Source organism: Pseudophryne corroboree, chromosome 7 (genome assembly GCF_028390025.1).
Source record: "Pseudophryne corroboree isolate aPseCor3 chromosome 7, aPseCor3.hap2, whole genome shotgun sequence".
Classification (NCBI taxonomy): Eukaryota; Metazoa; Chordata; class Amphibia; order Anura; family Myobatrachidae; genus Pseudophryne; species Pseudophryne corroboree.
In genome coordinates this window covers 483615753-483641715 of record NC_086450.1, presented here as the reverse complement: position 1 = coordinate 483641715, position 25963 = coordinate 483615753, and the positions used below count along the sequence as shown (strand labels likewise).

Below are 25963 nucleotides of genomic sequence, written 5' to 3'. Positions count from 1 at the left end.
TATACACAATAATGAAGCGCTGTCCAAATCAATGTATATTTAAAACATATAACATTTATTTAACCAATACATGACAAACATATATCACACGGCCGGTGTTTTCCTAATCTCACTTAGAACATATATAATATATAATATAATATAGCCACTCCGGGGTTAATAAGCTTATTAAGTGCACTAGATGTTAGTAGTCATTAATCATGCCATAATGGAAGACTTGAAATCATCAGAAAAAGTTCAAAGCATGAAAACTCATTCAGCTGATGGAGGTTAATAAAGTTCAAAGCACGGAACTTATTAGTATAAACGGCAATTCATTCTCTCTGAGGAAGCCGCCGAGTCGCACACAGGCGGGGAAACGCGTTAGAGGAGTGCTATCCTCGGCTGGGATCAATTGCCGTTTCTAAACAGCACCACAAGCGTGAGGACCGGCTAGGAGTCTAAGGAGTGAGACGTCACCCCGGTTAATCACCATCCAGGTCTGAAGACACGCAGAGTTGCTGCTTAATAAGCGTGGCCACGCTGGACTGTTAAGTATATAGCTATTTTACTAAAAGCTGTTGCAGTGGATATATTGGAGCAAAGGGATTCCTGCACTAATACGCTTTATACTAATAAGTTCAGTGCTTTGAACTTTATTAACCTCCATCAGCTGAATGAGTTTTCATGCTTTGAACTTTTTCTGATGATTTCAAGTCTTCCATTATGGCATGATTAATGACTACTAACATCTAGTGCACTAAGCTTATTAACCCCGGAGTGGCTATATTATATTATATATTATATATGTTCTAAGTGAGATTAGGAAAACACCGGCCGTGTGATATATGTTTGTCATGTATTGGTTAAATAAATGTTATATGTTTTAAATATACATTGATTTGGACAGCGCTTCATTATTGTGTATATACTCTTATATAGAGATTTGTAGGAATTGATATTAAATGTGAAATTTATGTGATTTTGATGATCTTAATGTTTTAATAAAATACTCTTTCATATTGGACAGCGCTTTCAACTATTGGAAATTGTCATTTTTCAAACACTAATAATGGCAGTTAGGAGCTGAGTAACTGGTACTTTATCTCTCTCTACCTTTTCTCTGCCCAAGTTTTGATACATCTCCCCCTAAGACTCGATGCCTCCTCTCATAGGTCAACAGGAGATGTAATCAAATAGCAGCATCTTCTCTTCAACACTTGCTCCATTAATGTTCACCTTATTCATCTCCAATGTTAGAGAGTCAGGGGTCTATTTGCTGAGCCTTGGAGAGAGATAAAGTATCAGCCAATCAGCTCCTGTCATGTTTAGTCAATAGTCAGCTGAATTTGTTAACATCCCCCGTGCATTGCCAAGTAACAGTACTTAGTCCCCCTTATAATCTAACTTAGAATCATTTTATTTTTAATTTAAACATACTGTATTATAATTTGTAATCTTTTCTGCCAGTATTTCTACATACACTAAATAAATGATGTTGCAAAACTTTCACATGATGCTTGCCTACACTGACCCTAATACATATATACTGTATACTGGGAGTGCCTCCGGTATTGGGGCAGGCCTTTTCCTGAGTAGTTTGTGACTAAGGGGTCTATTTATTAAGCCTTGGATGGAGATACAGTACCAGCCAATCAGCTCCTAAGGGTGGAATTCAAATGTTTGAAAAGTCGGTTGGGTGTCTGTCTATTAGTCAGGAAAAAACAGACTCCCAACTGACTTTTCAAACATTTGAATCTCCCCCTAACTGTCATTTTTCAAACCCACCCTGTGGAATGGCAGTTAGGAGCGGATTGGCTGGTACTTTAGCTCCGTCCACTTTATCTCCATGCACGGCTTAGTAAATAGACCCCTAACGACAGTTGAGGCCTCGGGAGTCTTGATAACAAAAGTACCCACAGAGGGAGGGCTCTTACATCTGATGCATCGCACCCACCCCGATTGTGTTTTATACTCGGTGCGTCCTGTAGGGGAGTGCGGCAGATCAGTAAAATAGTATACGGCCAGAATGTCTACAGTTATGGTTGCATCCACAATGGTCATCATTGATTGATTAAAATGTCAACATCATTAATGTGGCTCCTGCACAATGCCGACACTGATAGAAAGTCGACATCAGAAATCTCTACTTCGTCTTGATGTTGACATCTCCCAGTGGCGTAACTAGAAATTTTTCTCCCCAAGCCAAAAAATTCTTCGGCGCCCCCCCCCCCCATCCCCCACAATTGGCACTATTAAAGGGATAAATGTGCGCGCGCCGCAAAATAGGGTGTGTGGCTTCGTTGGGATGGGCGTGGCTTCACATAAAGGGGCGTGGCATTGCAGGAAAAGACTACGTTATACCCCAGTTTTCCAACCTGCACGCCCAGACGTTAGCCACCACGGGAAAGAAAAATAATCCTGATTCATGCCCCTTACATTATTTGTCATTTTTCCTCCTTATAGTAATGCCCAGTATACATTATTCCACATACTGCAATGGCCCTTAGACATTATTCCACACACAATAATGCACATGACACAATATGCACACACTGTAATGCCCCAGACACATTATGCCACACATCGTAATGCCCCCGACACATTATGCCACACACCGTAATGCCCCCGACACATTATGACAGGAATCACAATGCCCGTTATACATTATGCTACACACTGCAATGCCCCTGATACAATATACCACATACCACAATGCCCGTGATATAATATACAACACACCGTAATGCCTGACACATACCGCAATGCCCGTTATACCCTATGCCACACCGCAATGCTCGTTATACATTATGCCACACTGCAATGACCCTGAGACATTATACCACATTGCCCGTGATATAGTATGCCACACACCGTAATGCCTGTGACACATTATGACACACACCGCAATGTCCGTGATACATTATGCCACACACCGTAATGCCCATTACACATTAAGTCCTACAGTAAGGCTTCTAATTACTTTTAAATTACCTGCTCGTTGCCAGGGGTTTCATGCACTGGGTGTCATGCTCGTTGCCAGGGGTTTCATGCACTGGGTGTCATGCTCGTTGCCAGGGGTTTCATGCTCTTGTTTCCATGCACGGTGCCCGGGGTTTTCATGCTCAGGGTGTCATGCTCATTGACAGGGGTATCATGCACTGGGTGTTATGCTCGTTGCCAGGTGTTTCATGCACTGGGTGTCATGCTCGTTGCCAGGGGTTTCATGCACTGGGTGTCATGCTCGTTGCTAGGGGGTAGTGCTTGTTGCTAGGGCTGTGCTCCCAGTGCCACATATGTCCCCAGTGCCAGATATTACCCCACAGTGCCAGGTACTCACATGACCCCAGTGCACAATATAGCCCCCCCTCTATGTGCCAGGTACACATATACCCCCCCAGTGCCACATATGCCCCCAGTGCCAGATATTCCCCCCATTGCCACATATGCCCCCAGTGCCAGATATTCCACCCCAGTGCCACATATGCCCCCAGTGCCAGATATTCCCCCCCGAGTGCCACATATGCCCCCAGTGCCAGATATTCCCCCACAGTGCCACATATGCTCCCAGTGCCAGATATTCCCCCACAGTGCCACATATGCTCCCAGTGCCAGATTTCCCCCCGCCCAGTGCCACATATGCCCCCAGTGCCAGATATTCCCCCCAGTGCCAGATATTCCCCCCCAGTGCCACATATGCCCCCAGTGCCAGATATTCCCCCACAGAGCCACATATGCTTCCAGTGCCAGATATTCCCCCCCAGTGCCACATATGCCCCCAGTGCCAGATTTCCCCCACAGTGCCACATATGCCCCCAGTGCCAGATTTCCCCCACAGTGCCACATATGCTCCCAGTGCCAGATCCCCCCCCCCAGTGCCACATATGCCCCCAGTGTCACATATGCCCCCAGTGCCAGATATTCCCCCACAATGCCACATATGCTCCCAGTGCCAGATATTCCTACCCAGTGCCACATATGCTCCCAGTGCCAGATATTCCCCCCCAGTGCCACATATGCCCCCAGTGCCAGATATTCCCCCACAGTGCCACATATGCTCCCAGTGCCAGATTCCCCCCCCAGTGCCACATATGCCCCCTGTGCCAGATATTCCCCCCCAGTGCCAGATATTCCCCCCCAGTGCCACATATGCCCCCAGTGCCAGATATTCCCCCACAGTGCCACATATGCTCCCAGTGCCAGATATTCCCCCCCAGTGCCACATATGCCCCCAGTGCCAGATATTCCCCCCCAGTGCCACATATGCCCCCAGTGCCAGATATTCCCCCCCAGTGCCACATATGCTCCCAGTGCCAGATTTCCCCCCCCCAGTGCCACATATGCCCCCAGTGACAGATATTCCCCCTCAGTGCCAGATATTCCCCCCCAGTGCCACATATGCCCCCAGTGCCAGATATTCCCCCACAGTGCCACATATGCTCCCAGTGCCAGATATTCCCCCCCAGTGCCACATATGCCCCCAGTGCCAGATTTCCCCCACAGTGCCATATATGCTCCCAGTGTGAGATTTCCCCCCCCCCCCCAGTGCCACATATGCCCCAGTGCCAGATATTCCCCCCCAGTGCCACATATGCCCCCAGTGCCAGATATTCCCCCACAGTGCCACATATGCTCACAGTGCCAGATATTCCCCCCCAGTGCCACATATGCTCCCAGTGCCAGATATTCCCCCCCAGTGCCACATATGCCCCCAGTGCCAGATATTCCCCCACAGTGCCACATATGCTCCCAGTGCCAGATCCCCCCCCCCAGTGCCACATATGCCCCCAGTGCTAGATATCCCCCCCCCAGTGCCAGATATTCCCCCCCAGTGCCACATATGCCCCCAGTGCCAGATATTCCCCCACAGTGCCACATATGCTCCCAGTGCCAGATATTCCCCCCCAGTGCCACATATGCCCCCAGTGCCAGATATTCCCCCCCAGTGCCACATATGCCCCCAGTGCCACATATGCTCCCAGTGCCAGATTCCCCCCCCCCCCCAGTGCCAGATATTCCCCCCCAGTGCCAGATATTCCCTCCCAGTGCCACATACGCCCCCAGTGCCAGATATTCCCCCACAGTGCCACATATGCTCCCAGTGCCAGATATTCCCCCCCAGTGCCACATATGCCCCCAGTGCCAGATATTCCCCCCCAGTGCCAGATATGCTCCCAGTGCCAGATTTCCCCCCCCAGTGCCACATATGCCCCCATTGCCAGATATTCCCCCCCAGTGCCAGATATTCCCCCCCAGTGCCACATATGCCCCCAGTGCCATGTATTCCCCCACAGTGCCACATATGCCCCCAGTGCCAGATATTCCCCCACAGTGCCACATATGCTCCCAGTGCCAGATATCTCCCCCCAGTGCCATATATGCCCCCAGTGCCAGATATTCCCCCACAGTGCCACATATGCTCCCAGTGCCAGATATCCCCCCCCCCCTGTGCCAGATATTCCCCCCCAGTGATTAGTGTAAGGCAGAGGGGCAGGAGGAATTTGGGGGCTTAGGCGTGCGCAGAACATTTTATTAGGGGGTGCACCGTCGGAGGGGTGTGTTTGGCACCACCTACTAGGTGTGTCTAGCACCGCCTACTGGGTGTGTCTAGCACCACCTTTTGGCACTCAAAGCAATATAAACATATGCCCCCAGCAGTGCCAGATACACACTTGTCCCCAGCCGTGCCAGATATATAAACTTGCTTCCAGCAGTGCCAGATACACACATGCCCCCAGAGGTGCCAGATACACAAATGCCCCCAGCGGTGCCAGATACACAAATGCCCCCAGCGGTGCCAGATACATAAATGCCCCCAGCGGTGCCAGATACATAAATGCCCCCAGCGGTGCCAGATACATATGCCCCCAGCGGGGCCAGATACATATACCCCCAGTGGTGCCAGATACATAAATGCCCCCAGTGGTGCCAGATACATATGCCCCATTTGTGCTCACCCTCCTCTGTTGCCAGTGCCGCCGATTTCCGTCTCTGCCACTGAGTGGAGGAGAGCGCAGCGCGCGTCTCTCCTGTGCCTCACTTCACTGAGTCCCTGGCTGTCTCCAGTGGTCATTTGAAATATGGCGCCAGCTTGTGAGACAGTCAAAGCTCACGGCCGACAGCCAATCAAGAGCCGATCCACGAGCTCTGATTGGCTGACAGCCGAGAGACATTGTAAATGACTGCCGGAGACGGGGACACACAGTGAGGGGCAGGAGAGACGCGCGCAGCGCTCTCCTCCCTCCAAGTTCAGCGTCAGACTGAGACGGGGATCGGCGGCAGCAGCAACAGGCGGGCATGTGTGTGTGGGGGGTGCTGGACATTAGGGGGTGCCTGTGCACACCAGGCACCCCCCTTGCGCACGCCTATGTTTGGGGGGGTGTGGCAGGCCCAGGATGTGATATATACGAGTATGAGACCCGGCAGTGACCGCTCCCATGTATTGCTCCCCGCAGCTGCGCTCACACCCTGGTTCCTCACACACAGCGCATCCAGGGATATGGGTTATTATCCCGGCAGCAGCACTACTGCTACGAGATACTGCGCCCGGGGCACGTGCCCCCCTGGCCACCCCACCAATTATTTCCCTTGTTACCGTTAGCAGTTAGGATTACTGTTACGGGTAGGGTTACAGTAAGTGTTAGCATTAGGTTTAGGAATACAGATGGAAACAGACTAAATGCACATTGTCAACATTACATCAGGGTCAACATGATGAATATTGACTTAATTAATGTAAATTTTCATGATGAACATGGACATTGTGAGCAAAGAAAGGATACCCCAAACTTAGTATAATGAGTATCGCCCAGCTGGTGTACCCTCAGGAGGACTTGGCTGATTTCCCCCATCTGGAGGTCATAGTCATCATCCTGCCATAAGTGGTCACTGATGCTAGGCATGGTATGAAGGAGCATGGGAGAACATTTGAGCTACGCACCAAGTGTAGGAGGACTCTGTTGGCCACCGCCTGAGGTCACTGCAGGTCTGTGGGACCCATACGTCTGATGCCAACCTGCCCTCACTTTACTGCCACCTTTCTAGATCTACAGACAGCATCTGAGCTTATCTCCTGAATCACTCTGTGCTGCTGTGAACAGTTCAATAACTTAATTGGCTACAGGTTGTTCTTTCCCCGCCCATTATAAATATAGGGACCCATGGACATACAGGAGATGATGACTGAATACAATCTTGCACAGTAAAACATTACATTCTTGTAGTCTGTGCTACATACCTGCTGTGTTTTTCAGACTTCGTGACATAATGTCCATGACCTTGCGCATTTTCTTGTGTAGCGAGTTGTCCTGGTCCTGGAGCTGTTGGGAGCCGGAAGCCTGACTCCATCTCACATCTCGACCATTACTGTCAGAGGATTTCTTGTCCACCTCACTAATGAGAACCAGCTCACAGGCACATGTGTCAACCAGCGGCTGGTCCTGTAATATCCGTCTCCTGGTATTATCACTACCGTCATTCAGGTCATCCAGCAGAACCACCACATTCTCTCTTCCTGTATAATATTTGAATACATAATACATGGTTAATACAAATCTGGTCGCATATAATATCATGATGTCCAGTAAAGCCGTGCTATACTGCTGATCATTAGCTATCATATGTCTCACAGTTCCATCATTTTCTTCATACCTCGGTAACTGATGCAGTATGGAATCCCTTGAGTACAGATATGACTTTAGGAAAAAGAAAGAAGTCGCAGGATGCTAGGTCTGTAGAGTATGAAGGGTGTTCTAGCACCGCAATCTGTTTCTCGGCCAAAAACTGCTTCACAGAGAGAAAAGTGTGGGCTGGTGCATTGTCCTGATGGAATATGAAATCATTTTCCCACACATCTGGCCTATTTCTTCAGATTATTTTCATTAAAGTTTCTAGAACATTTTAAAGTAAGGTTGATTCACTATTGCGCCTTCTGGTGCCCAGTCTGCCAAAATAACACCCTTGATATCAAAGAAAACAATTAACATGGCTTTGAATTTGGATTTGCTTTGACATGCTTTCTTTATTCTTGATGATGATGGTATTTTCCAGCACATGGACTGGCGTTTTTATCTCATGATCATACTGGAAGATCTGTGTTTCATAAAAGGTAATAACTTTAAGTAAAAAATGTGAATCCACCTGAATTTGTTCTAAAATGTCTGTACAAATTTGCTTTCGCTTTTCCTTCTGCTCGGCAGTGACAAGCCTTGGAACCTTGACACAAACTTTTGTCATATTAAGATCTTGGTGCAATACTTGCCTAACAGTTTCTTTGTAGATTTTTATCAGTTCTGCTATCATTCGGGTGCTAAGTCAACAGTCAATTGAAACAATTTGTTCTTTCCACATTTTCATTTGTTTAGGCGGTTGGCATGCTGTTTCCATATTTTTGTCTATCCCCTGTATATACAATTTTTATATTTATATGAACTTGTTTTATAATTCATCAATTATGATAAATGAGCTAACGATCGCCTGTTTTTTTGTTTTTGTTTTTTTACTGAAAGTGTTTGATGGCTGCTTGCACACAGGTGTATTGATTCTAACAATTTATGAAAGTCAATTGTGACTGGTAGATGGATATATAAATAGAGAACCAGGCAAAGAGCGGTAACTCTTTGAAATCTCCCTGAAGAAAGCGCAGATAAAAAGGGGCGCAGAAACACATGAAGGTCACCCTGTCGGACTCCTTCGTGACGCTACAGTGAGGACTGCCTATCTTGCACTTTGTTGCCCACTGCCAGGGCTGCAAATGTGTTTACTCCTTTCTGAGTACAGCTGATACTAGACTGTGGCCAGAGTATACAACCAGTGTCGGACTGGGGCATGTAGGGCCTACCGGGGGAATGCAGTGGTAGGGGCCCATGTTTAGAGGTGTGACCAGTCCATAAAGGGGGTGTGGCCTGCCACCTCATTGGTTTGACCAACGATTAGAGAGTGCAACGTCTGAGCCCTTTCATGAATATATACAGTAAATTCAGCTGCTGCATGTATGATAATGTACCAGATTAATACCAGATTACTTATCAGCAATGCACTCTAGAAAATACAGTATAATCAAGTATAAGGTGACATATGTATAATGTATAATTCAAGTGCGCTGTCTGGAACCTGATCCTTAGAGCAGGAGGTGGGGCCCCCAAACAGAGGGGCCCACCGGTGGTTTCCCCTGTACCCCTGTGGGCCAGTCCAAGCCTGTATACAACACAGTGAGAAGCTGGGGGGAGATTGAGTATAGCGCGGACCACTATAATTTCATTGATACCTGCCCATTCTCTCCCTGGCAAAGGGCACCAAAAAGTCTAGTTAAGGCTCTGGCTGAAATGTATTATTAAATTGACCTTAATTGCTTTGAATACTGAATCTGTGTATGCATTCTCTTTGGTGACACACATTTATCACAATCAATATTTTAATAAGTTACAAATTATCTACACTGATCGCCTGTTCTAAGTGAGGAACATAGCTCATGTCAAACATTGATTATTATGGCAATTTTATACATCAGCTTTAGAGGTTGAACACATTTCCCCTTCTCTGTCCTGCTCAGTACATTTAAAGGAGATGGACAGTAGTTGCATTGTGTTTCCCTCACCCAGGTGAGTAGACAGGTCCTCCAGTTGCTGGTCATACAGAGAGTCCGTCACATTAGTGATGTTCAGTCTTCCCCTCCTCTCGGTGTGGTACAAGATGGCGAATGTGCATTTGGTCAAAGCTCTCTGAAAGGCCGGGGACTTATCGGATATGTATACAGAAAACACGTCCTCCACCACACTGCGAAACATCGGCCTCCGGAGTAAGCTAATCAGCCAGAGGTAATTGTCCTCTCCGTCTCTCGAGAAGACCCCGACTCTGTGTTTTTTTATAGCCATTATATTTACAGTGCGGTTCCTGTGAATAAAATGATACAAAGATATATTGATCATGAGGGAGAGCAATGCATGGTGTGATTGCTAATCATTGTTTTAGAATTAATTTCTTCCCACCCACTGGCCACCACTTTGTCCAAATTGTGGCCACTGAGCAGTTACAGTATCACATTTTAAAATGAAACAATTAAAAATGTGTCCCCTATTTGGTAATCAGCCAGCTCACAAAAATAAATTTCAATTCATAACTGATTTAAAATAATGAATCCAAATAAAATAATGAATCCAAAAGTTCTGTTATTCTACTGATACATTTGCAGAAACTCCTACACCTTTATATACTGTACAATGTGTGACAGACGTCACGTGCCTTCATGCTTCTGGCTATTGATAGTATCAAACAATACATTGTTCAAGCAACTTATTACCAATCCAGAGGGTACATTTACTAAAATTTGTGTTTGGGCCGATTTGATGGAAGTTTAATCTCGATTTTCATCAGACGTATTTTACTGCAACTTTTTGAATCCATTTTCGGTAATTTACTAAGCTGCTGAGTTTTCTAGTTTCGTATTTTCCGATGTCGATGTGATTCGTATTGTCGGGCAGTGTTTTACAGGAGTGATTAGTAAAACACTGCCGGACATAACACAATGAATCCCGTCCGGATCTGTGAAATCTGTTCAGGGCTTCATTGTGTACAGTATGAGTAGAGTGAAAGTGTTAAAAATCAAAGAAAAAAATTGCGTAGGGTACACCCTCCTATTCGTAACCAGCCTCGGGCTCTTTGAGCCGGTCCCGGTTGTAAAAATACAGGGGAAAAAATGCATAGGGTCCCCCCAAATTTAAACAACCAGCACCGGGCTCTGCATCCAGTCCTGGTTAAAAAAATATGGGGGACAAAAGATGTAGGGGTCCCCTGTATTTTTTAAACCAGCACCGGGCTCCACTAGCCAGGGACATAATGCCACAGCTGGGGGAGACATTTATGGAGGTCCCTGCGACCGTGGCATTACCCCCCCAACTAGTCTCCCCTGGCCCCTACATCTTTTGTCCCCCGTATTTTTTGAACCAGGACCAGACGCAGAGCCCGGTGCTGGTTGTATAAATATGGAGGGACCCTACGCATTTTCCCCCCTGTATTTTTACAACTCAAAGAGCCCGAGGCTGGTTATACATACGAGGAGGGATCCCACGCAATTTTTTTCTTTGATTTTTAACACTATCACACCCCTTTACACAGATAAGCATGCACGGATCTCACTGATCCGTGCATGCCTAGCTAAACACGCCAGGAAAAAACAGTTCTATTTTAAAACTGCTATTTTGTTACGAATTCTATGCTTTACCGCAGTGTTTGGCTATTGGGGGTCATTCTGAGTTGTTCGCTCGTTATATTTTTTTCGCAACGGAGCGATTAGTTGCTAATGCGCAATGTCCGCAGTGCGACTGCGCCAAGTAAATTTGCTATGCAGTTAGGAATTTTACTCACGGCATTACGAGGTTTTTTCTTCGTTCTGGTGATCGTAATGTGATTGACAGGAAGTGGGTGTTTCTGGGCGGAAACTGGCCGTTTTATGGGAGTGTGTGAAAAAACGCTACCGTTTCTGGGAAAAACGCGGGAGTGGCTGGAGAAACGGAGGAGTGTCTGGGCGAACGCTGGGTGTGTTTGTGACGTCAAACCAGGAACGAAACTGACTGAACTGATCGCAGTTGCCGAGTAAGTCTGGAGCTACTCAGAAACTGCTAAGAAGTGTCTATTCGCAATTCTGCTAATCTTTCGTTCGCAATTTTGCTAAGCTAAGAGTCACTCCCAGTAGGCGGCGGCTTAGCGTGTGCAAAGCTGCTAAAAGCAGCTTGCGAGCGAACAACTCGGAATGACCCCCAATGTTGGCAGTTAGTGTGAATACGAATTCTTAGTATATTACCAAGTTGTATCAAATAACAGGCGTGTTTGGCCGATGGTCTATTCATTCATATTTGTGAACTTAGCCGGGGAAAGCAATACGAATGGAACCAACACTGCCAAGATTTGTGTTTAGTAAATTCCCGAGATGACACTTCGAAAAAAACAAAACAAACTCAGACAAAAGCGGGACCTTAGTAAATAAACCCCCAGATCTGTCCAAGTAAGTTGGACAGATTTGATGGTCTGTGGGTCATTTTCAAATGGCAAATCTACACAGTTACTATGTTTTGCTAGCATAATAGCTGACTACATATATACATATGTTATGTTTTCTAAAGTATGCGCCTGATTCAAGGATGTGCGCAGCACATGTGCAAAAACAAGCTAATGCTGCCGCCGCCTGGAAATGTATAGAGACGCCCACCGGCAGCTTCGCAGACCCAAACAACTGCCCAAAACCACGCATCGGCAGTCGCAGTTCCTTCAATACAGTAACTGCCCATCTATTTATTCATTAACAGTTTCTTATATAGCGTAGAGATGAGCGCCGGAAATTTTTCGGGTTTTGTGTTTTGGTTTTGGGTTCGGTTCCGCGGCCGTGTTTTGGGTTCGACCGCGTTTTGGCAAAACCTCACCGAATTTTTTTTGTCGGATTCGGGTGTGTTTTGGATTCGGGTGTTTTTTTCAAAAAACCCTAAAAAACAGCTTAAATCATAGAATTTGGGGGTAATTTTGATCCCAAAGTATTATTAACCTCAAAAAACATAATTTACACTCATTTTCAGCCTATTCTGAACACATCACACCTCACAATATTATTTTTAGTCCTAAAATTTGCACCGAGGTCGCTGTGTGAGTAAGATAAGCGACCCTAGTGGCCGACACAAACACCGGGCCCATCTAGGAGTGGCACTGCAGTGTCACGCAGGATGGCCCTTCCAAAAAACCCTCCCCAAACAGCACATGACGCAAAGAAAAAAAGAGGCGCAATGAGGTAGCTGACTGTGTGAGTAAGATTAGCGACCCTAGTGGCCGACACAAACACCGGGCACATCTAGGAGTGGCACTGCAGTGTCACGCAGGATGTCCCTTCCAAAAAACCCTCCCCAAACAGCACATGACGCAAAGAAAAAAAGAGGCGCAATGAGGTAGCTGACTGTGTGAGTAAGATTAGCGACCCTAGTGGCCGACACAAACACCGGGCCCATCTAGGAGTGGCACTGCAGTGTCACGCAGGATGTCCCTTCCAAAAAACCCTCCCCAAACAGCACATGACGCAAAGAAAAAAAGAGGCGCAATGAGGTAGCTGACTGTGTGAGTAAGATTAGCGACCCTAGTGGCCGACACAAACACCGGGCCCATCTAGGAGTGGCACTGCAGTGTCACGCAGGATGTCCCTTCCAAAAAACCCTCCCCAATCAGCACATGATGCAAAGAAAAAGAAAAGAAAAAAGAGGTGCAAGATGGAATTATCCTTGGGCCCTCCCACCCACCCTTATGTTGTATAAACAAAACAGGACATGCACACTTTAACCAACCCATCATTTCAGTGACAGGGTCTGCCACACGACTGTGACTGATATGACGGGTTGGTTTGGACCCCCCCCAAAAAAGAAGCAATTAATCTCTCCTTGCACAAACTGGCTCTACAGAGGCAAGATGTCCACCTCATCTTCACCCTCCGATATATCACCGTGTACATCCCCCTCCTCACAGATTATCAATTCGTCCCCACTGGAATCCACCATCTCAGCTCCCTGTGTACTTTGTGGAGGCAATTGCTGCTGGTCAATGTCTCCGCGGAGGAATTGATTATAATTCATTTTAATGAACATCATCTTCTCCACATTTTCTGGATGTAACCTCGTACGCCGATTGCTGACAAGGTGAGCGGCGGCACTAAACACTCTTTCGGAGTACACACTTGTGGGAGGGCAACTTAGGTAGAATAAAGCCAGTTTGTGCAAGGGCCTCCAAATTGCCTCTTTTTCCTGCCAGTATAAGTACGGACTGTGTGACGTGCCTACTTGGATGCGGTCACTCATATAATCCTCCACCATTCTATCAATGTTGAGAGAATCATATGCAGTGACAGTAGACGACATGTCCGTAATCGTTGTCAGGTCCTTCAGTCCGGACCAGATGTCAGCATCAGCAGTCGCTCCAGACTGCCCTGCATCACCGCCAGCGGGTGGGCTCGGAATTCTGAGCCTTTTCCTCGCACCCCCAGTTGCGGGAGAATGTGAAGGAGGAGATGTTGACAGGTCGCGTTCCGCTTGACTTGACAATTTTGTCACCAGCAGGTCTTTCAACCCCAGCAGACCTGTGTCTGCCGGAAAGAGAGATCCAAGGTAGGCTTTAAATCTAGGATCGAGCACGGTGGCCAAAATGTAGTGCTCTGATTTCAACAGATTGACCACCCGTGAATCCTTGTTAAGCGAATTAAGGGCTGCATCCACAAGTCCCACATGCCTAGCGGAATCGCTCCGTGTTAGCTCCTTCTTCAATGCCTCCAGCTTCTTCTGCAAAAGCCTGATGAGGGGAATGACCTGACTCAGGCTGGCAGTGTCTGAACTGACTTCACGTGTGGCAAGTTCAAAGGGCATCAGAACCTTGCACAACGTTGAAATCATTCTCCACTGCACTTGAGACAGGTGCATTCCATCTCCTATATCGTGCTCAATTGTATAGGCTTGAATGGCCTTTTGCTGCTCCTCCAACCTCTGAAGCATATAGAGGGTTGAATTCCACCTCGTTACCACTTCTTGCTTCAGATGATGGCAGGGCAGGTTCAGTAGTTTTTGGTGGTGCTCCAGTCTTCTGTACGTGGTGCCTGTACGCCGAAAGTGTCCCGCAATTTTTCTGGCCACCGACAGCATCTCTTGCACGCCCCTGTCGTTTTTTAAAAAATTCTGCACCACCAAATTCAAGGTATGTGCAAAACATGGGACGTGCTGGAATTTGCCCATATTTAATGCACACACAATATTGCTGGCGTTGTCCGATGCCACAAATCCACAGGAGAGTCCAATTGGGGTAAGCCATTCCGCGATGATCTTCCTCAGTTGCCGTAAGAGGTTTTCAGCTGTGTGCGTATTCTGGAAAGCGGTGATACAAAGCGTAGCCTGCCTAGGAAAGAGTTGGCGTTTGCGAGATGCTGCTACTGGTGCCGCCGCTGCTGTTCTTGCGGCGGGAGTCCATACATCTACCCAGTGGGCTGTCACAGTCATATAGTCCTGACCCTGCCCTGCTCCACTTGTCCACATGTCCGTGGTTAAGTGGACATTGGGTACAACTGCATTTTTTAGGACACTGGTGAGTCTTTTTCTGACGTCCGTGTACATTCTCGGTATCGCCTGCCTAGAGAAGTGGAACCTAGATGGTATTTGGTAACGGGGGCACACTGCCTCAATAAATTGTCTAGTTCCCTGTGAACTAACGGCGGATACCGGACGCACGTCTAACACCAACATAGTTGTCAAGGACTCAGTTATCCGCTTTGCAGTAGGATGACTGCTGTGATATTTCATCTTCCTCGCAAAGGACTGTTGAACAGTCAATTGCTTACTGGAAGTAGTACAAGTGGGCTTACGACTTCCCCTCTGGGATGACCATCGACTCCCAGCGGCAACAACAGCAGCGCCAGCAGCAGTAGGCGTTACACGCAAGGATGCATCGGAGGAATCCCAGGCAGGAAAGGACTCGTCAGACTTGCCAGTGACATGGCCTGCAGGACTATTGGCATTCCTGGGGAAGGAGGAAATTGACACTGAGGGAGTTGGTGGGGTGGTTTGCGTGAGCTTGGTTACAAGAGGAAGGGATTTACTGGTCAGTGGACTGCTTCCGCTGTCACCCAAAGTTTTTGAACTTGTCACTGACTTATTATGAATGCGCTGCAGGTGACGTATAAGGGAGGATGTTCCGAGGTGGTTAACGTCCTTACCCCTACTTATTACAGCTTGACAAAGGGAACACACGGCTTGACACCTGTTGTCCGCATTTCTGGTGAAATACCTCCACACCGAAGAGCTGATTTTTTTGGTATTTTCACCTGGCATGTCAACGGCCATATTCCTCCCACGGACAACAGGTGTCTCCCCGGGTGCCTGACTTAAACAAACCACCTCACCATCAGAATCCTCCTGGTCAATTTCCTCCCCAGCGCCAGCAACACCCATATCCTCCTCATCCTGGTGTACTTCAACACTGACATCTTCAATCTGACTATCAGGAACTGGACTGCGGGTGCTCCTTCCAGCACTTGCAGGGGGCATGCAAATAGTGGAAGGCGCATGCTCTTCACGTCCAGTGTTGGGAAGGTCAGGCATCGCAAACGACACAATTGGACTCTCCTTGTGGATTTGGGATTTCAAAGAACGCACAGTTCTTTGCGGTGCTTTTGCCAGCTTGAGTCTTTTCAGTTTTCTAGCGAGAGGCTGAGTGCTTCCATCCTCATGTGAAGCTGAACCACTAGCCATGAACATAGGCCAGGGCCTCAGCCGTTCCTTGCCACTCCGTGTGGTAAATGGCATATTGGCAAGTTTACGCTTCTCCTCCGACAATTTTATTTTAGGTTTTGGAGTCCTTTTTTTTCTGATATTTGGTGTTTTGGATTTGACATGCTCTGTACTATGACATTGGGCATCGGCCTTGGCAGACGACGTTGCTGGCATTTCATCGTCTCGGCCATGACTAGTGGCAGCAGCTTCAGCACGAGGTGGAAGTGGATCTTGATCTTTCCCTAATTTTGGAACCTCAACTTTTTTGTTCTCCATATTTTATAGGCAGAACTAAAAGGCACCTCAGGTAAACAATGGAGATGGATGGATTGGATACTAGTATACAATTATGGACGGACTGCCACGGTTAGGTGGTATAAAAAAACCACGGTTAGGTGGTATATATTATAATAATAATACAATTATGGATGGACGGACTGCCTGCCGACTGCCGACACAGAGGTAGCCACAGCCGTGAACTACCGCACTGTACACTGGTTGATAAAGAGATAGTAGTATACTCGTAACAACTAGTATGACACTATGACGACGGTATAAAGAATGGAAAAAAAACCACGGTTAGGTGGTATATATTATAATAATAATACAATTATGGATGGACGGACTGCCTGCCGACTGCCGACACAGAGGTAGCCACAGCCGTGAACTACCGCACTGTACACTGGTTGATAAAGAGATAGTAGTATACTCGTAACAACTAGTATGACACTATGACGACGGTATAAAGAATGAAAAAAAAACCACGGTTAGGTGGTATATATTATAATAATAATACAATTATGGATGGACGGACTGCCTGCCGACTGCCGACACAGAGGTAGCCACAGCCGTGAACTACCGCACTGTACACTGGTTGATAAAGAGATAGTAGTATACTCGTAACAACTAGTATGACACTATGACGACGGTATAAAGAATGAAAAAAAAACCACGGTTAGGTGGTATATATTATAATAATAATAATAATACAATTATGGATGGACGGACTGCCTGCCGACTGCCGACACAGAGGTAGCCACAGCCGTGAACTACCGCACTGTACACTGGTTGATAAAGAGATAGTAGTATACTCGTAACAATTAGGATGACACTATGACGGTATAAAGAATGAAAAAAAAAACCACGGTTAGGTGGTAGGTATATAATAATAAATAATACAATTCTGGTCGGACGGACTGCCTGCCGTGTGCCGACACAGAGGTAGCCACAGCCGTGAACTACCGCACTGTACACTGGTTGATAAAGAGATAGTAGTATACTCGTAACAATTAGGATGACACTATGACGGTATAAAGAATGAAAAAAAAAACCACGGTTAGGTGGTAGGTATATAATAATAAATAATACAATTCTGGTCGGACGGACTGCCTGCCGTGTGCCGACACAGAGGTAGCCACAGCCGTGAACTACCGCACTGTACACTGGTTGATAAAGAGATAGTAGTATACTCGTAACAATTAGGATGACACTATGACGGTATAAAGAATGAAAAAAAAAACCACGGTTAGGTGGTAGGTATATAATAATAAATAATACAATTCTGGTCGGACGGACTGCCTGCCGTGTGCCGACACAGAGGTAGCCACAGCCGTGAACTACCGCACTGTACACTGGTTGATAAAGAGATAGTAGTATACTCGTAACAATTAGGATGACACTATGACGGTATAAAGAATGAAAAAAAAAACCACGGTTAGGTGGTAGGTATATAATAATAAATAATACAATTCTGGTCGGACGGACTGCCTGCCGTGTGCCGACACAGAGGTAGCCACAGCCGTGAACTACCGCACTGTACACTGGTTGATAAAGAGATAGTAGTATACTCGTAACAATTAGGATGACACTATGACGGTATAAAGAATGAAAAAAAAACCACGGTTAGGTGGTAGGTATATAATAATAAATAATACAATTCTGGTCGGACGGACTGCCTGCCGTGTGCCGACACAGAGGTAGCCACAGCCGTGAACTACCGCACTGTACACTGGTTGATAAAGAGATAGTAGTATACTCGTAACAATTAGGATGACACTATGACGGTATAAAGAATGAAAAAAAAACCACGGTTAGGTGGTAGGTATATAATAATAAATAATACAATTCTGGTCGGACGGACTGCCTGCCGTGTGCCGACACAGAGGTAGCCACAGCCGTGAACTACCGCACTGTACACTGGTTGATAAAGAGATAGTAGTATACTCGTAACAATTAGGATGACACTATGACGGTATAAAGAATGAAAAAAAAAAACCACGGTTAGGTGGTAGGTATATAATAATAAATAATACAATTCTGGTCGGACGGACTGCCTGCCGTGTGCCGACACAGAGGTAGCCACAGCCGTGAACTACCGCACTGTACACTGGTTGATAAAGAGATAGTAGTATACTCGTAACAATTAGGATGACACTATGACGGTATAAAGAATGAAAAAAAAAACCACGGTTAGGTGGTAGGTATATAATAATAAATAATACAATTCTGGTCGGACGGACTGCCTGCCGTGTGCCGACACAGAGGTAGCCACAGCCGTGAACTACCGCACTGTACACTGGTTGATAAAGAGATAGTAGTATACTCGTAACAATTAGGATGACACTATGACGGTATAAAGAATGAAAAAAAAAACCACGGTTAGGTGGTAGGTATATAATAATAAATAATACAATTCTGGTCGGACGGACTGCCTGCCGTGTGCCGACACAGAGGTAGCCACAGCCGTGAACTACCGCACTGTACTGTGTCTGCTGCTAATATAGACTGGTTGATATTTAAAGAGATATTAGTAGTATACAACAATACTATACTGGTGGTCAGGCACTGGTCACCACTCCTGCAGCAAAAGTGTGCACTGTTAATTAATATAATTGTACTCCTGGCTCCTGCTAACAACCTGCAGTGCTCCCCAGTCTCCCCCACAATTAATTATAAGCTTTTAATTTATACATTGATGACTGTGCAGCACACTGGGCTGAGCTGAGTGCACACAGACTGAGTCACACTGTGTGACTGACTGTGCTGTGTATCGTTTTTTTTTTCAGGCAGAGAACGGATATAGCAGAGAGAAGTGAACGGATATATTATATTAAATAAAAGTTAACTAGCAACTGCACTGGTCACTGACTGTGGTAAACTAACTCTGTCTGCGACTCTGCACAATCTCTCTCTCTCTATCTAATCTATCTCTATTCTAATGGAGAGGACGCCAGACACGTCCTCTCCCTATCAATCTCAATGCACGAGTGAAAATGGCGGCGACGCGCGGCTCCTTATATAGAATCCGAGTCTCGCGATAGAATCCGAGCCTCGCGAGAATCCGACAGCGTCATGATGACGTTCGGGCGCGCTCGGGTTAACCGAGCAAGGCGGGAAGATCCGAGTCGCTCGGACCCGTGAAAAAAAACATGAAGTTCGGGCGGGTTCGGATTCCGAGGAACCGAACCCGCTCATCTCTAATATAGCGCAGCACATTCCGTTGCGCTTTACAATTAGAACAACAGTAATAGAACGAACTGGGCAAAAACAGACAGACATAGAGGTAGGAGGGCCCTGCTCGCAAGCTTACAATCTATTTGATGAACCCTTTGTTTGCGCAGAATGGCCGCGGGAACTGAGATTTCGGCACCATGTTTTCTGGGAAAGGACCGCAGCTGTAGGCTGAGACACACTGCGAAAATGGTGGCAACACACCTGTGTTTTTGCTGCCCCAAAACGATCCCTTACCGTCAATCACTTTGCGATTATTTCCTCACTGCGAGCAGCATCAGGAAAGTACGCCATATTATCAGTATTGGGTAAATCTATGAATGGGGCCCTATCTGCATTCCAGTCACTGTGTATCTGTGCTGCAGACATTACTGCTAGACTTGATTTTTTTTTGTAATATAAACAAATGATCGCATTGCTCAGTTTTTCCAATGAACAGAACTAACAGAGAACACGGTAAACACTGTATAAATACGACACTTTGTAGGTGCTCTCAGTACTACACGTAATACATCTACGTACTCTGTGTTTAGTGATGTCTCTGTAATAATCTCAGCTCTATGATGTGCAGGTCCCCCTGTCAGAGGGAATAATACAGGCACCCGAACCCTCTCAGTCCTCATATATAAGTTACCTTCTCCGGTCGCTCTCTGTGTGTCTGTGCAGAGAGTTGTGAGCTCTGATCTTTGATCCCCGCACACACCCATCTACAGTAATACCAGGAAGGCTTACCGGAAAATATAATCTATGGATTGTAATTGAGATAATAGTTTATATTATTATCTATAGCAATAAAGATATGTTTGTGCAAGTTTACCTGGGTCAATAGTGAAACCATCTTCATGTTTCTCTGATAATGTCCTCTATACCTTATGTATCCAGATCAGCAAAAAGCATGGTGTGGATCATTAACTGTTAGAGCGCTGGTATAACGCACTTAATAATCTCTACTATTTACAGATACCAAACATTGGCCCTCATTCCGAGTTGTTCGCTCGCTAGCTGCTTTTAGCAGAATTGCACACGCTAGGCCGCCGCCCTCTGGGAGTATATCTTATCTTAGCAGAATAGCGAACGAAAGATTAGCAGAACTGCTACTAAATAATTCCCTGCAGTTTCTGAGTAGCTCCAGATCTACACACAGATTGCGATCACTTCAGTCAGTTTAGTTCCTGGTTTGACGTCACAAACACGCCCTGCGTTCGGCCAGCCACTCCCCCGATTCTTCAGCCACTCCTGCGTTTTTACCAGTCACGCCTGCGTTTTTTAGCACACTCCCTAAAAACGGCCAGTTTCCGCTCAGAAACACCCACTTCCTGTCAATCACACTACGATCACTCGAGCGATGAAAAAACGTCGCTCGAGCTTGTGTAAATCTACAAAGTTTTGTGAGAAAGTACTTAGCACATGCACGCTGCGTACCATGCGCATGCGCATTTTTTACGTTTTTTCACTTGATCGCTGCACTGCGAAAATCGGCAGCGAGCGAACAACTCGGAATGACCACCATTATTTCACCCATGTACTGTATAAACGTGTGTATCAAGAGAAATGATTTATTGTTAAAGAAACAAACTACTTATAATAGGATAACCTTCCAGACATTAGAACAATACAGAGTACACAGAAGGTAAGATTACAGTAACTGACAAAGTATAACAGAGCACAGGTAACAATCAGCAGCACAATTATCAGTGCACACTACAGCCGAGGTGTAAGGAAGGAAAGGAGTAATCCCTGTACTACTAGTGGCAGTCATAGGAAGAAATGAACAGTCACGAGCAGGTGGAGATGCAGGTATAGACAGTCACTGAGTAGGTGGAAATGCAGGTATAGACAGTCACTGAGTAGCAGGAGATGCAGGTATAGACAGTCACTGAGTAGGAGGAGATGCGGGTATAGACAGTCACTGAGTAGCAGGAGATGCGGGTATAGACAGTCACTGAGTAGCAGGAGATGCAGGTATAGACAGTGACTGAGTAGCAGGAGATGCAGGTATAGACAGTCGCTGAGTAGCAGGAGATGCGGGTATAGACAGTCACTGAGTAGCAGGAGATGCAGGTATAGACAGTCACTGAGTAGCAGGAGATGCAGGTATAGACAGTCACTGAGTAGCAGGAGATGCAGGTATAGACAGTCACTGAGTAGCAGGAGATGCAGGTATAGACAGTCACTGAGTAGGAGGAGATGCAGGTATAGACAGTCACTGAGTAGGAGGAGATGCGGGTATAGATAGTCACTGAGTAGCAGGAGATGCGGGTATAGACAGTCACAGAGTAGCAGGAGATGCAGGTATAGACAGTCACTGAGAAGCAGGAGATGCAGGTATAGACAGTCACTGAGTAGCAGGAGATGCAGGTATAGACAGTCACTGAGTAGCAGGAGTTGCAGGTATAGACAGTCACTGAGTAGCAGGAGATGCAGGTATAGACAGTCACTGAGTAGGAGGAGATGCAGGTATAGACAGTCACTGAGTAGGAGGAGATGCGGGTATAGATAGTCACTGAGTAGCAGGAGATGCGGGTATAGACAGTCACTGAGTAGGAGGAGATGCGGGTATAGACAGTCACTGAGTAGCAGGAGATGCGGGTATAGACAGTCACTGAGTAGCAGGAGATGCGGGTATAGACTGTCACTGAGTAGGAGGAGATGCAGGTATAGACAGTCACTGAGTAGCTGGAGATGCAGGTATAGACAGTCACTGAGTAGGAGGAGATGCGGGTATAGATAGTCACTGAGTAGCATGAGATGCGGGTATAGACAGTCACTGAGTAGCAGGAGATGCAGGTATAGACAGTCACTGAGTAGGAGGAGATGCAGGTATAGAAAGTCACTGGGTAGCAGGAGATGCGGGTATAGACAGTCACTGAGTAGCAGGAGATGAGGGTATAGACAGTCACTGAGTAGGAGGAGATGCGGGTATAGACAGTCACTGAGTAGCAGGAGATGCAGGTATAGACAGTCACTGTCTAGGAGGAGAAGCAGGTATAGACGGTCACTGAGTAGGAGTAGATGCAGGTATAGACAGTCACTGAGTAGCAGGAGATGCGGGTATAGACAGTCACTGAGTAGCAGGAGATGCAGGTATAGACAGTCACTGAGTAGCAGGAGATGCAGGTATAGACAGTCACTGAGTAGCAGGAGATGCAGGTATAGACAGTCACTGAGTAGCAGGAGATGCAGGTATAGACAGTCACTGAGTAGCAGGAGATGCAGGTATAGACAGTCACTGAGTAGCTGGAGATGCAGGTATAGACAGTCACTGTCTAGGAGGAGATGCAGGTATAGACGGTCACTGAGTAGGAGTAGATGCAGGTATAGACAGTCACTGAGTAGCAGGAGATGCAGGTATAGACAGTCACTGAGTAGCAGGAGATGCAGGTATAGACAGTCACTGAGTAGCAGGAGATGCAGGTATAGACAGTCACTGAGTAGCAGGAGATGCAGGTGTAGACAGTCACTGAGTAGGAGGAGATGCGGGTATACTATAGACAGTCACTGAGTAGCAGGAGATGCGGGTATAGACAGTCACTGAGTAGCAGGAGATGCGGGTATAGACAGTCAGTGAGTAGGAGGAGATGCAGGTATAGACAGTCACTGAGTAGCAGGAGATGCAGGTATAGACAGTCACTGAGTAGCAGGAGATGCAGGTATAGACAGTCACTGAGTAGCAGGAGATGCAGGTATAGACAGTCACTGTCTAGGAGTAGATGCAGGTATAGACGGTCACTGAGTAGGAGTAGATGCAGGTATAGACAGTCACTGAGTAGCAGGAGATGCGGGTATAGACAGTCACTGAGTAGCAAGAGATGCAGGTATAGACAGTCACTGAGTAGGAGGAGATGCAGGTATAGACAGTCACTGAGTAGGAGGAGATGTAGGTATAGACAGTCACTGAGTAGGAGGTGATGCAGGTATAGACAGTCACTGAGTAGCAGGAGATGCAGGTATAGACAGTCACTGAGTAGGAGGAGATGCAGGTATAGACAGTCACTGAGTAGGAGGAGATGCAGGTATAGACAGTCACTGAGCAGGAGGAGATGCGGGTATAGACAGTCACTGAGAAGGAGGAGATGCAGGTATAGACAGTCACTGAGTAGGAGGAGATGCGGGTATAGACAGTCACTGAGTAGGAGGAGATGCAGGTATAGACAGTCACTGAGTAGGAGGAGATGCGGGTATAGACAGTCACTGAGTAGGAGGAGATGCAGGTATAGACAGTCACTGCGTAGCACGAGATGCAGGTATAGACAGTCACTGAGTAGGAGGAGATGCGGGTATAGACAGTCACTGAGTAGGAGGAGATGCAGGTATAGACAGTCACTGAGTAGGAGGAGATGCAGGTATAGACAGTCACTGCGTAGCACGAGATGCAGGTATAGACAGTCACTGAGTAGGAGGAGATGCTGGTATAGACAGTCGCTGAGTAGGAGGAGATGCAGATATAGACAGTCGCTGAGTAGCAGGAGATGCAGGTATAGACAGTCACTGAGTAGCAGGAGATGCAGGTATAGACAGTCGCTGAGTAGGAGGAGATGCAGGTATAGACAGTCACTGAGTAGGAGGAGATGCAGGTATAGACAGTCACTGAGTAGGAGGAGATGCGGGTATAGAAAGCCACTGAGTAGGAGGAGATGCGGGTATAGACAGTCACTGAGTAGGGGAGATGCTTGTATAGACAGTCACTGGTTAGCAGGAGATGCAGGTATAGACAGTCACTGAGTAGGAGAAGATGAGGGTATAGACCGTCACTGAGTAGGAGGAGATGCGGGTATAGACAGTCACTGAGTAGGAGGAGATGCAGGTATAGACAGTCACTGAGTAGGATGAGATGCGGGTATAGACAGTCACTGAGTAGCAGGAGATGCAGGTATAGACAGTCACTGAGTAGCAGAAGATGCAGGTATAGACAGTCACTGAGTAGCAGGAGATGCGGGTATAGACAGTCACTGAGTAGCAGGAGATGCAGGTATAGACAGTCACTGAGTAGCAGGAGATGCAGGTATAGACAGTCACTGAGTAGCAGGAGATGCAGGTATAGACAGTCACTGAGTAGCAGGAGTTGCAGGTATAGACAGTCACTGAGTAGCAGGAGATGCAGGTATAGACAGTCACTGAGTAGGAGGAGATGCAGGTATAGACAGTCACTGAGTAGGAGGAGATGCGGGTATAGATAGTCACTGAGTAGCAGGAGATGCGGGTATAGACAGTCACTGAGTAGGAGGAGATGCGGGTATAGACAGTCACTGAGTAGCAGGAGATGCAGGTATAGACAGTCACTGAGTAGGAGGAGATGCAGGTATAGACAGTCACTGAGTAGGAGGAGATGCGGGTATAGATAGTCACTGAGTAGCAGGAGATGCGGGTATAGACAGTCACTGAGTAGGAGGAGATGCGGGTATAGACAGTCACTGAGTAGCAGGAGATGCGGGTATAGACTAGAGATGAGCGCCTGAAATTTTTCGGGTTTTGTGTTTTGGTTTTGGGTTCGGTTCCGCGGCCGTGTTTTGGGTTCGAATGCGTTTTGGCAAAACCTCACCGAATTATTTTTGTCGGATTCGGGTGTGTTTTGGATTCGGGTGTTTTTTTCCAAAAACACTAAAAAACAGCTTAAATCATAGAATTTGGGGGTCATTTTGATCCCAAAGTATTATTAACCTCAAAAACCATAATTTACACTCATTTTCAGTCTATTCTGAATACCTCACACCTCACAATATTATTTTTAGTCCTAAAATTTGCACCGAGGTCGCTGTGTGAGTAAGATAAGCGACCCAAGTGGCCGACACAAACACCGGGCCCATCTAGGAGTGGCACTGCAGTGTCACGCAGGATGTCCCTTCCAAAAAAACCTCCCCAAACAGCACATGACGCAAAGAAAAAAAGAGGTGCAATGAGGTAGCTGTGTGAGTAAGATTAGCGACCCTAGTGGCCGACACAAACACCGGGCCCATCTAGGAGTGGCACTGCAGTGTCACGCAGGATGGCCCTTCCAAAAAACCCTCCCCAAACAGCACATGACGCAAAGAAAAAAAGAGGCGCAATGAGGTAGCTGACTGTGTGAGTAAGATTAGCGACCCTAGTGGCCGACACAAACACCGGGCCCATCTAGGAGTGGCACTGCAGTGTCACGCAGGATGGCCCTTCCAAAAAACCCTCCCCAAACAGCACATGACGCAAAGAAAAAAAGAGGCGCA

The 25963-nt window shown here is 46.8% G+C and overlaps 1 protein-coding gene across 1 annotated transcript in view; it reads right to left on the bottom strand.

Moving 5' to 3' along the window:
• Positions 1–25963, bottom strand: part of LOC134943895 (uncharacterized) — a 102372-nt gene that overhangs the window by 45371 nt on the left and 31038 nt on the right. Inside the window, exons 2-3 of the mRNA XM_063932465.1 lie at positions 9575–9870; positions 7217–7492 (exon numbers count right to left, since the gene is read on the bottom strand). Coding sequence (XP_063788535.1) covers positions 7217–7492; positions 9575–9851 — 553 coding nt within the window. The 5' untranslated portion in view covers positions 9852–9870. The remainder of the gene's footprint in view (positions 1–7216; positions 7493–9574; positions 9871–25963) is intronic.